The sequence below is a fragment of the Adiantum capillus-veneris genome, chromosome 25 (assembly GCF_014529385.1).
Source record: "Adiantum capillus-veneris isolate H3 chromosome 25, ASM1452938v2, whole genome shotgun sequence".
NCBI classification, from domain to species: Eukaryota; Viridiplantae; Streptophyta; class Polypodiopsida; order Polypodiales; family Pteridaceae; genus Adiantum; species Adiantum capillus-veneris.
The window spans coordinates 124,991,211-125,004,143 of NC_140955.1; the positions used below are offsets into that span (position 1 = coordinate 124,991,211).

Genomic DNA, 12,933 nt, shown 5'->3' on the forward strand with positions numbered 1-12,933 from the left:
CTGTCTACAGGTAGAGCCTGGCTGTCCATGCCCTCTGTCCAGAGAGCCTCTACCCTCTCTCTGAGTGCTGAGTCCAACAAGACTCGCTCTGGGATGCGAAGCATCGTGCTCCCACTCCTCTGCTTGTCTGCCACTGTGAGGATCACTGGTGCATGGTCCGAGAAGGATGTCCCTGCCAAGATGCCCACTGATCCCCCCAAGTCACTGAAGTGGTCACTAGTGTAGAAGCGATCTATCCGCGATAGATTCACTCCTCCCACTCTGCGGTCCGATCTAGAGAAGGCAAGACTCTCTGGAGGCCTCACAAAGCCAGAGTGCTGCCATGTGTCCGAGACCCTCAAAGTCATACACAACCTCTCCCAAGCTGCTAACTCGACTCCATGCACAGTGGCATGGTTGCCTCCAATCCTGTCAGAAGGGTCCTCCAACATGTTGAAGTCCCCTCCTACACACCAATGGTCAGCTTGTGGCAAAGACTCAACAGTCTGTGACCAAAACTCTGCACGAGCACTCGCCACATTGGGCGCATAGATGTTCAGGAATCCCACAAGGCCACCCTGAGCCTGCATAGTAATCCACTGAGCCCTGCCTGGCACAATAATCCCTCTGCCCACAATGGCCTGCTGAAATGAGTCCGCAATAGTCATACATACCCCAACCTGGATGCCTCCAGGTCCAAAAGCAGCTAACCAAAAGGTATCATATCGTCCACGCAAAATCTGACCACATCGCCGAATGCGGCTCTTAGACAGATGGTGCTCCTGAAGCATAAAGAGATCAATCTCTCCTCCCACAAGGCAATGCTGAAGCTCCTGACGCAATCGGCCCCGCTATCGCTGAAACTGGGGCCCACCTAGTCCCTGCACGTTCCACGAGACTATCCTCATGGGGAGCGAGAGAGAACAGATGCTGCCGCAGCAGCAACACAGGCTATCTTCGCGGCTGGCTTGGATGGGGAGTAATCCGCATCCGAGCGTCCTGTAGATAGGCGAGACTGCAGTGAGTGCCTAGCCCAAGCCCAAGCAGAGCGAGCCGTGCGTAAAGCAACCTCCTTTGTCCAGGAGTCCTCATGAATGTATACATAGCAAGGCAAACACTGCGTATCAGCAAAAAAGTACACCACAGTGTGCCTACATCCTGCTGAGTCTGGGGGTGTCACCGCAAACCTCGCCAGTGGCCACAAAGTCTGCAGCAAATCTGTAACTCCAAGTTCTCCCATGTGGTGAGAGAACTCGAGAACCTGTGTATGCAACCATCCCACCACTGAGTCGAGGGACCACTCTGTCTCGGTCCTACCACAGAGGGGGAAGCAGAAACCAACTGCTGAGTCCAAGGCCTCTGTCCCCCTAGCGGCGAGGAACAAAGCATGGACCCTGAAGCAGGCTGCCTCGTGGTCTGCTGCGGAATCGCCGAGAAAGCGAGTGAAACCGTAGTCGAAGAAATCCCAGCGGCGTCGGAGGTCAATGCTCGTCAGACCACGAGGGATAGCTGCAAGGGAAGATGTCTGAATTTGCAGAGGGGGCCGCAAGAAGGGCTGACCCTCTCTCGCTAGGCGACTCATGGCAAAGGCGCTGCCAAGAGATCTCCTAGCCGCCGGTGAGGGACCAGTCTCCTGAGTCGATTGTGGAACTGGAGCAGGAGGGGGGGAGAAGCTGGGGGGGGGGGGGGGGGGGGGGGGGGGGGGGGGGGGGGGGGGGGGGGGGGGTGGGGGGGGTGGGGGAGGGGAGGGGAGGAGGAAAGCGGGGAGGGGTGACAAAGGTAGAGGGTGAGGTGGGGAGTGGACGGGAGCAGAGGGCGGGGGGAGGATGAGGAGGAGGAGGGGAACTCTGAAGGGGGGGGCGGCTGGCGAGGGTGAGAAGCGGAGGTGGAGGCTGGCGTAGGGGGCTCCTCCTGCTCAAGAGGACCAAAGCGGTTCCCCGTGGGAACCCACTGCTGCTGAGTAGGCACCTGAGGGACACTCTGAGTGCTAGGCTGTCGCTGTGGCCCCTAGCGTCGACGGCCACGGGCCTGCTGCCACCTCTCCTCCGCTGGAGCCCCAGGCTCGGAGGGTGGTTGTGAATCTGTGCGCTGTGCCGCTCGCTCTAGCTGCGGCCCAGCCTTGGCAGGCTGGGGCTGAGGCTGAGGTGCAGGTCGTGGCCTCCTCCGTGGACAGGCCTTCGCTAGGTGGCCCATGTGTCTGCAAATGAAGCACTGGTTCGGGAGACCCGAGTACTCCACACTCTGTCTAAACCAACCCCCACTCACCCGAGGCAGAAGGATGACCTTCGGGAGCATGTGGGTATCTCTGACCAAAACTCGAACTGAGGGGATGCCAGCCGCCTTGGCAGCTACTGATGCTGCCGTACGAGATGACTCTAGGACAGTCCCGATGGCGGAGCCAATCCTGGAGAGAAGTGGTAGGTACTCCCTCCGTAAACCCGGAAAGCAGACTGAGATTGGCATGTCTGCCTCCTCTACTAGCACATGCGAAGTCGGGTCAAAACCATGTCGCCATTGTCGAAAGTGGGCGCGTGATGCTCAGATGGTCTGTGGACTCATAGCTATGACCTTGGAAGCGATCTCGGAGGTCTCGAACTCGATCTGGTAGTACCCCGGTCCGAGAATCTGGACATCCAAGATCTTGCCCACCTCTGCAAGAACGCGGGCCTGGAGAAGGTCTCGCAGCTCTCCTCTGCTAGGACGGGTGTCGAGAATTTTGCAGATGACCGAAGTTGCCTGCAAATGCTCAACCTGAGCGGCTAGGCTCGCTTGCTCTGTCAGCGATAGATCTGGACATCCAAGATCTTGCCCACCTCTGCAAGAACGCGGGCCTGGAGAAGGTCTCGTAGCTCTCCTCTGCTAGGACGGGTGTCGAGAATTTTGCAGATGACCGAAGTTGCCTGCAAATGCTCAACCTCAGCGGCTAGGCTCGCTTGCTCTGTCAGCGATAGAGCAAGTCGAATGGTGGGCTCAGCGGGGTCGGGCGAGGGGGCTTCGGATGAGTCCCTCTGTGGCGGAGCTGGAGCCTCCATTTGTGTCTACTGTTGTGGCGAAGAAGCGGACGGTGAAGAGACTCTGCAACCGAGCACGCCGAGCACTGTTCGAAGAAACACTGTTGCAGAGCCAAGTGCAGGAACCTTCAGGAATGACGAAGAAGGGGGGGGGGGGAAGGATAAGGCAATGAGCGAGAATTCAAGGGGCAGCGGGGGGGGGGGGGGGGGGGGGATGGCGGCGCGAGAAGGGGGTAGCGGACGGGCTGGGGGGCAGCGGGAGGTGAGGGCAGCGGGCTTTCTGCGCGCAAGGGCAAGCAGGGCGGGCTGGGCTGATGCAGGCGGGCGCAAGGGCAGGCGGGGACGTGAGGCAGCAAGGGGGGGGGGGGGGGCGAGCAGTAGTAGCGAGCGCTTTTATTGCGCTGTAGTCGACCCTGCTGTCTACAAATTGACCGTCTGTGAAAGGAGTAGCCAACTGCTGCACGGTAGATGGGAGCACCTTTCCGGTAGTGTACTGAGGACGCCGAGTAACACAACCATGGTGGTGTGCACTAACAACGCCGTCATAGCAAGGAACGCTCTACAGGTAAGTGTGTCATATCGCCCGATGACTGAGACCCCTGAGGATACTGTTGGGTCTCAGGATACTGCTGAGGATAGTACTGGAATGGAGTTTGTGTGTAGGGTCTCTTGAATTGCGGAGAAGGGCCTGTTGCAGCATACCCGACAAAGGCTGTACCGGAGCCCCTGATGGAGTCCATCTATACCCCATGCCCATAGGAGCTTGGGTAGACCTATCTCCATGTAAAAGCATTTCTCGAAATCCTTGTACCTGTGCTTTAAGGTCGTCAATGATTTGGGACTATCTTCAAAGGTCACCTTGAAAGGCAGCGTTTCACCACGAAACGTTTCAGTCTAAAACGAGAGCACAGTGAAACGTGAAACCGAAACGTGCGTTTAGCGACTTTAAAACCAAAGCTATGGGAACTTGCTATTAGTGAAACAGCTTGTGTTTCACTTGGTGAGCGAAACGTTTCAAGGCCCGAAACGTTTCACCTGTCCTGACCCGTCGAAACGCGTTTCATGGTGACGTTGCTTCTTAGAAAGCTCAAACAGAGAAGTAGAGTCGGCCACCCCTAAAGATCCAACAGATGTATGTGGCACTGGAGGACGCGCAAGGGGCACAACTAGTGAGTTAAGAGTAGGTACAACGGGTGTAGTGGGTACATCTGAGATGGTTGGTGCTGATGGTTCTGAGATATATTGACTGCAGTAGGGGTGAATATGGGAGAAGAATGGAGAGGATCTTGTGAGGGAGAAGCGACCGACCTATCATGAAGATTGGAAGTAGACACTCCCACAATAGAATAAGAGGTGGAAGTAGACAGAGAGCGTCGTGGAAGATGCATCACCCTAGTCTCCTGGCTCTCTGACACTGGCAATGAGAGTAGAGACTCTATGGTGTCCTTCGCCACCTTTGCTTTGATCTTCTTTTTCTTGATTACTTTAGGATCAACCTGAATGCTTAGAGATTTTCTTTTCCCGCGTGCGAATGCATTGGTTGTGTATCCTTATCCACATCATCAGGGGTAACATGTATATTTATGACCCACGCCAACAGAGGTGCTGCAAAGCATTTGAAGCTCAACTGTAGGGACTGCACCTGGGCCCGAAATCGTTTGGCCCTAGATTGTAAGGATGTAAAGAGAATTTGGTAGAATCCATAGGGTAAGGTGTGGATCAAACAGTTAAGGCCATCCCAGTGAGAGAATGTAGTGGGTAGGTCACATTTTCCCTTATTTGCTTTGGCATCTCGGGCCAGAAAGTAGTACCTAAAGATTGCCAGAAGCTGTTTGTTCCTTTCGTACTCTGGGTGATCCATATCGAGCATCTCTTGACATGCTTGAATTGTTGCATCCTTGGACAAGTGAGAAAAGGTTCGTGTAGCCGGCTTCACAGATGGAAAGATGGTCATACCCATAGCATGGCCAAGCCGTGTAGCAGTGAGTTTTTGGCCCCTTACCCTGGGAAATTTTTTTAAAAGCTCATGTATCATCTCAACAGGACAGTGGTTGGTAGATCACCATCAACCAGTGCTGTGAGACCCAGAGTCTGTAGCTGAGCACTGGAAAGGACCTCGCTTAAAGATGGTCGAGGCGGCTGTAGATAAAAATCCAAGGAGAATGTTGAGCGATTTTTAGATGTTGCAGGCCTCCTGATCTCATGAGTGATGACTTGATGTTTACCTTTCTTTTGACCTCCTTTCGGATGTTCCTCTTGATCGCTGGAAGCATCCAATTCATAGTTAGCTTCAGACTCGGACTCTGAGTCTGCTCGTGAGGCGTTGTAACTTACATTACTGGGGTCACTGGAAGTGATGTCGTCGAGGACGTGGCTACTGCTGTTTGAGTCATCATCACTCACCGACCTTGCATCCAAAGCTGGCCTTTTTCGCAAATCTGCCCTTCGCAATTGCTTGCTGCTACTTGCCATATCACCGAGAGAGAGGGAAAGTGCGAGGGTTAAAGGTAGGGGCTAGAGAATTGGGAGGGCCGAATGTAGAGTGTAGGGTAAGGGGCTTGGCAAGGGCAAGGCAAACGAGGGTAGAGAGGTAGAGCGATACTCAGGAGAGAGGGCCACCGGGGTCGGGTAGAGGCGATGGGAGAAGGGTAGGGCCGGAATTGGGCAAGGGCGAGGGAAAACTGGTAGGGTCGAGAGGATGTAGAGGGTAGGGGCGAATTATGGCTGGGGAGGGGCGAGGGGGTTGGGGTAGGGGCGATTAGGGAGGGTAGGGGCGAGACAGATTGGAGATGGGCGAGGGGGTTAGGTAGGGGCGAGGGAGATTGGAGATGGGCGAGGGGGTAAGGGGCGAGTAGGTAGGCTAGGGGCGAGACAGATTGGAGAGGGGCGAGGGGGTTAGGTAGGGGCGAGGGAGTTAGATAGGGAGGGTAGAGGCGAGAGAGTTAGATAGGGACGAAGGGAAAGGTCCTTCAGTTACCACACATATGGGCCAGATGGAGAGGGTAGAACAGTAGGAAACTAAAGAGCTGTTGAATTTGAACAACTAAGGAGACATGAAGATGGCGCTTTTTGGTGATTTCCCTCTAGAGTGTTGGTGGAGCAAGAGAGAAAATAGCATACGATGATATTTCACTTGGTAAAGCAAGGCATGGTGAGGAAATGCTCTGGCTCATGGAAGGTTATTTGAGCCTCTGAAGCAAGTAGCAATCTGGAAAGCCCAAGGTTGCTGTTGAGGGTGGAGGAGATGAAGATACTAGAGTGAATACCAGACCTAAGGTGGGGATGGAACTTACTCTCAGAGATAGATGGGTTTGTACAACATTTGGCAAATGAATCAGACACTGCTATGTTCACAAGGGCTAACAAATAGAAACTTAATTCCGCATTTGAAGTGAAGACCGCAATCAGGAAAAGAAGAGTCCAACATCTGCTAGGCATATTCCTTAAAAAAGGGACACCAGGGAAGGGAAGTGGTAATGCAGTTTAAGATGAGAAGGTTTCATGAAAAAGAGAGAAGTACCCAATTAAATAGATAGAGACCTCGGTGCCACTGAATAAAGGTACAGATCCAGTTAACCAAATGGGAGAATTTTGCATGAGAGAACACAATGCGTCTATGAAACAGAGCGGGAATCAATTGAAAAACTTGCGGGGCAGCAGACAGACGTAATCATCAGAAGAACATTGTTGAAACAGTGGGCCAGGAGAAACATGAGGCAAAGACTATGATGAAGACAATGATAGAAGTGAGGTGAATTGTTAGCAGGTTGGTAAGGAGCACAAGGCGTCTAATGCCAGACTGAACGAGGGAGAAGACATGCTGCAGGTTAAGTACTAGTGGGGAGAGAGTCGCGACGTATGGTTTATGGTGAGGGGTGGTAGCATTTGATCTTGGAGCCATTTACCAGCGCGAAAGAAACACCTTCCAAAGTCACTAGCTGGACCGCGCTCTGTGGAAAAATTTCATGTACCATGTATGATCCTTGCCATGCTGGGACCAACTTCTTTGCATTTTTCTGATATCTAGCTTGATACAATAGCACTAGTGATCCTTGCACTATTTGTGGCTTGCAAAAGTGGCGATCATGACATTCTTTACGACGAAGCTGCTCTGCTTGCAACACTCGAGAAGCCAATCTGCGGTTTTCTTCCAACAGGGAGAGATAAGAAAGGTTGGTTGAGGCAGTCCCAGCTGTGACCCGATGCCAGGACGAAGTACCACTTCGGAATCGAACTCTTGGAATAGGAGGATCCACCGCCAAACCTGGCCTGCAACTTGTGGCTTATTTAGCAGATAACACAAAGCATGATGATCAGTAATAACTGTCAAGTGAACCCCTACTAAATAGTGCCGAAATTTTTGAAGAGCATAAACAATGGCCAAACCTTTCCTTTCGGTAGTGCTGTAGTTGCGCTCAGCTTTAGTGAGCAACCTGCTTGCATAATGAATGGGACGATCCAGATTGAACTCTTTGCTAGGCTGAGTGAGGACAACACACCCACAGCTGTCTGACTAGCATCAGTATGTACATGGAAAGTTAGAGACCAATCTGGGGCTACCAAAATAGGGGCTTCAGTCTGGCGTTTTTTCAAGTAAGCAAAGGCTTGAGCTTCAGCTGTGGACCACTGAAATGGTACAACAACATTGGTCAGGCAGGTCAGGGTTAGGCAACTTTGGCATACATCCTAATGAATCGGCGATGATAACGTGTATGGCCCACAAAGCTTTGAGGATTGATAGGAGGAGATAACCTCTAGATGGCGACTATCTTCTCTGCGTCCGGTGCTAAATCTTTAACAGACACCACATGGCCCAATAGCGTATCTTCAATGACCAAAACATGACATTTATTTGGATTGAGCTTCAAACGTGCCTCACTGCATCTGAGGAAGACGGCAGAGAGCTGAGCGAGGTGCTCCTCTAGATTCTCCACTGGGGCCGAACATTGAGCACCTGAGAGGTTGAAAAATTGTCCATGAAGATGCAAAGATGATCCGTGAGTAAGGGACAAAAGATAAGATATATTGTGCCTTGCTCAGGGGTTAGGCAACTTCGGCATACATCCTAATGAATCGGCGATGATAACCTGTATGGCCAACAAAGCTTTGAGGATTGATAGGAGGAGGCAACCTCTAGATGACGACTATCTTCTCTGGGTCCGGTGCTAAACCTTTAGCAGACACCACATGGCCCAATAGTGTACCTTCAGTGACCAAAAAATGACATTTATTTGGATTGAGCTTCAAACGTGCCTCCCTGCATATGAGGAAGACGGCAGAGAGCTGATCGAGTGTTCCTCTAGATTCTCCAGTGGGGCCGAACATTGAGCACCCGAGAAGGTTGAAAAATCGTCCATGAAGATGCGAAGATGATCCGTGAGCAAGGGACAAAAGATAAGATATATAGTGCGATTGAAAGAAGGCGGAGCGTTTTTGAGCCAATAAGACATCTTGGTGTAAATGAAAATACCCCACGGAGTCACAAAATCCGTTTTGATATGATCACCCAGAAACTCATTATAACCACCGAAGCCATCCATGAAACTGTACAGTACGTGCCCTGCCACATCTTCAAGCACACGCTCAGTGAAGGGTGTGGGAAAACCATCTGGGATAGTTACCTTGTCCAAAGCACGGTAGTCGACGCACACACGGATTTTATTGGATTGCTTCTTAGGCGCTGTAACCATGGGTGATAGCCACTCAGAGTGCTCCACTGGTACAATGATCCCTACCTCTTGCACCTTTTCTAGCTCTGTCTTGACAGCTTCTGCATACTTAGGGTTGAGCTTGTAAGCTCCGCCTCTGAGTGGCTTAGCCCCTTCAACAAGAGGGATAGTATGGAAACCCAATTCTGGTGGGATTCCTTCCGAATCCTTGTAAGAACATGCAAAAACAACTTTAAAGGGGTGCATAAATGAGACTACATGATCGAGTAGCGCTGGATGATCCCATAACCAAGAGGCTAAGAGGATGTGCTGAGGGTCTTCAGGGCCGCCCAGGTTGACTTCTCTGACTGGGTCAGGAGGTGTAGTTGGTGAGGGTGCATCAGAAGATGAAGATTGAGTCGCCTCTTGGAGTGCCGAGACATCGTGGGCAGGTGTCTGGTCGATGTGGAAATCAACATACTCTTCTTGCAACCATCCAAGTGGAAGATCCTTGAAGGGTAAGTCCTTAGAGGCGGATACTACAAAGTGCATTTGCGTGGCCGGAGAGTCCGACACGGAGGAAGCTAAGGGAAGAGGGGAGACACTCGTAAACTCATGCAAAGGAGATTTCTTCCCCCCCCCCCCCCCCCCCCCCCCCCCCTCTATGATGTGTTATAGGTTCACCGAGGCCGATGGCTTCCATCAAGGAGGCAACAGAAGTATGGTCCTCAGTGACTGTTACACTTGCTTTTAAATGATGTTGCTCACTGGTTTCATCTAGAGGAGTAGGGGAAGAGGGTGGAACCTCAGGCAAGGGTCGAATAGAGATTGCATAGCATGGCATAGACGTGGTAGCCTCCAACCATTGCAATAGGTCGTCGTCGGACTTGTCGGGTGGGGTAGGCTGCTCCAACTCAGGGTTGGACTCTACTGACAAAGAACTATGATGAACTACTAGATCCATACCACCTTCAAGGCGAATGGGTTTCATTGGGGCACCTGGAGCATTTATCTACATAGCATCATTCCCCTAGTCATGAAGTGCTTTAGTGTGGCGCAGCCATGGTCTACCAATGAGCAAAGGAAACCCACCCTCAACCTGGGGAAGACAAACCACAACAAAGTCCAAGTCAAAGGTGAAGTCTTGATTGTCGCAATCTCTTCAGATAGTAGCACTCCTTGTCATCATGGTCGGACTTCTCACAGAAGTGACAGTAAGTTCGGAGCGGGCATTCCTGTGCTGGATGCCCGGAAGAACGAAAGGAGGAACACCAAACCATAGCTTTAGTCTCCTGATGAGCTTTGAGCTCCTCCAGCTCGCGCTTGATATTGTCCAAAGCTTCTTGATGTGGAAGATTCTTCTGCGGAAGAGAGAATGATCTCTCCTCTTGAAGAGCTAGTTGTAACTTGAGGGCTTCTAGTTTCTCTGCGTAAAGAAGTTAAAGGATCAGAGGGACTTTCTAAAAAGACTGAGGTGGCCTCTACCTGAGGAGAGTCGGTGAACAACTTCCTCGCTCCTATCCGAGTAGTAGTTGCGACAAACTCCTCTATAGTGGCGTCAGGTTGGAGACTCTCTCGGAGTTTTTGTTGGGACGTTTTGGAAAGAGCTTTCTCTACCCACTTCTAACCATGAATTCACCTAGTTGTTGAGGAAGCTTGGCGACCAGAGACTTTGTTCTGGTCATGAGCTCTGCAAAAATCTCTTTGGGCTGGAGCATCAAGTTGGCCAACTCATCCAAAACCTTCTCTTGGAAGTCCCCCTGTTTTGAAAGCTTCACAGAATTGTTGTTTTAATGTGGCCCAAGTAGTAAAGTGGTTTTCTGCAAACTGATTGTACCATTTGTCTGTTAAGCCATCCAAGGTGGATGGGAAAAGTACTAAGTAGGCGTCTTCTCAGTTGAGGCCACGACCCCTGCAGAAGGAAACAAATTTCTTGGCATGGTCATCGGCATCCTCGGTGGAGAGACCCTTGAAAGTCGGAAACTTGATATTCACCTTAGCCAGAACACTAGTGAGCTCCTCCATGGTTGTTTGTGAAGGAGCCTGCTGCTCAAGATCTTGCTGTAACATAGTGGGCGAGAACTTTACGGGGGAAGGTGACCTGGGAGGTGCAGAACTGGTTGAGGGAATGAAATAGCTACGGGGGAAGGTAGGGGTAATGGGGCTGGTGGACTTCTGCTTGGCACGAAGGGTTGACGCTTCCTATGGTAGTACTTCAGAGGACTTAGTAGTGGGCTTTGTTGCTCTTTTGACTATATGTGTCATGCAGTAACTAGAAGCCTACCCAAGCTTTGAGCAGGAAGACTTGTAACTTTTTGATCACTAGTCTAGATGCCACTAGACCAAGGCGAGTGACTAGACCACTTAGCTAGACCTGGACGAGAGAGTACTAGACCAGGCCAAGAGACTACTAGACCTGGACGAGATGCCACTAGACCAAGGCGAGTGACTGGACCACTTAGCTAGACCTGGGCGTGATGCCAACGTCGGAAGTAAGCTCGAGCTGCTCTGATGCCGAGTGGGCTCATCGAGATCACTTTGGTTGCCATGTGTGCAGACTCGAACTCCACCTGGTAGTACCCTCTCCTTGCCCACATTGGAGAGAAGACAGGCCTGTAGTAGATCCTGAACTTCGCCCCGACCAGGCCGAGCGCCAATGATTTACAGATAACCGAAGTGGCCTACAAGCGCTCCACTTCGGCCATCAAGCTCGCTCGCTCTTCTGGCAAAAGAGCAAGTCGAAGGGTCAGCTCTGCGGTGTCGAGCGAAGGGGCTTCTGTGGAGTCCCTCTGAGGTGGAGCAGAGGCCTCCATTCTGTGTCTGCTGCTGAGAGGAAGGGTCGTTGGTGGCAAGGCGAATGCCAGCAAGCTGAAAAAACAGCCTACAGGCTCGAAGAAGGCGAAAAAGGGATGGAAAAAAGGGGGCGGGGGGTGTAATAGGGCTGAGGCCAGGGGGCGGGAGGTTGAAGTGGCGGCAAATGGGGGCGTAGGGGCTGGCTGTACCTGCGCAGCAGCGCGCTGGGGGCTGGCCAGTGGCAGGCAGGGCAGCGAGCAGGGGAGCACGCAGTGCGAGGGAGGAGGGGGGATTCGGGAGCAGTGGCGAGGGAGCTGCGCGCGCAGCAGGGGGGGGGGGGGGGGGGGGGGGTTGAGCAGCAACGAGCTCGTCCCGGGTCTTGTTTCTTAATCATGGTTTGCAGAATACATGGATAACTTTCTCTATACTATGGGGATGGCTAATGATTTAGGGTAAAAACCACTCTTCACTAGGTCTTTGATTTGCAGATTTTCTGAATACTGGCAGTTTACAGCATAAAAAGATGTCATATCAAACCCTTATGACAATTGATAGGTTCTTTGATACCTGTAAAACATATCCAAGGGTAACGAATCTGTCATCTTGTTTACATGGATATAGGTGAGAATTCTATCTTTTCTTAAAGAAGTTTCGCTTTAGCTGCAGTCCGCCGACCTTGAAGATGAAAGGCGTACTTCATCCACATAAATTGTTGTAGTCCTGATGTGTAGGATAATTAGAATGTTACTTCATTTGGACCTTATTGTTTAAAAATGAGTTGAGCACATATCATTTTTGTGCAATTACTTTTCTTATATCTAAAGCCAATCCTTCTTTTGTGTATAAATGTTATCTTTAATACATGCACTCACGCATGCGCGCGCGCACATACATGTGCCGCAACCCATAAGTGTCAAGTTAACATCACAAAAAATTGTGCCAACATTACCTTGGCATCAGATTGGGTCACTCAAGAGAGCATGGGAGTGTCCTTAGCAAGGCCAGGACACTGGTCTAAAATGGGAAGGAACTTGATGGTGTTTTACTTTGAACATTATGTCTCGTTGCTGACAAATGAATTTTCACATAGTTCTTGGAGTTCAGAGCGGTTTCTTAAGGCTATCAAATGGATGCAATTGCAGGCTGTATATCGTTGGACCTTTGTTCAAGTTAAAGTTTGGTCTCCTCATGCTCGTCAGAGTGCGGTCAATTGGATTTATAATTGCTGTCACTTGGTTCTTGTTGAAATGGAAGAACCTGGTACTAGAAAGGTGTATTTCTCAGAACAAAACAGATGCGGTAACCCACATTCTCTTTCCCTCATACTAGGCGTTAGGATACATTGGCACAAACATCGATGGATCACATGACACATGACATCACATGGGAAGATCTTTGAGGTCTCGTGGAAGTGTTCCTATGACGTTAAAATCTCTCCTCTTCTTCTCCTTCTCCAATTTTTGCGCATTTTTCACTTTGCATCCATGATACTTGAGACGAGT

The 12,933-nt window shown here is 51.0% G+C and overlaps 1 protein-coding gene across 2 annotated transcripts in view; it reads left to right on the forward strand.

Annotated features, from left to right (window-relative positions):
- The window catches only part of LOC147425602 (mechanosensitive ion channel protein 1, mitochondrial-like), a 123,604-nt gene that overhangs the window by 55,805 nt on the left and 54,866 nt on the right, over positions 1 to 12,933 (forward strand). For both annotated transcript variants that reach the window (XM_086500773.1, XM_086500772.1), the window contains one exon: positions 12,574 to 12,730. In XM_086500773.1, coding sequence (XP_086356899.1) covers positions 12,574 to 12,730 — 157 coding nt within the window. The remainder of the gene's footprint in view (positions 1 to 12,573; positions 12,731 to 12,933) is intronic.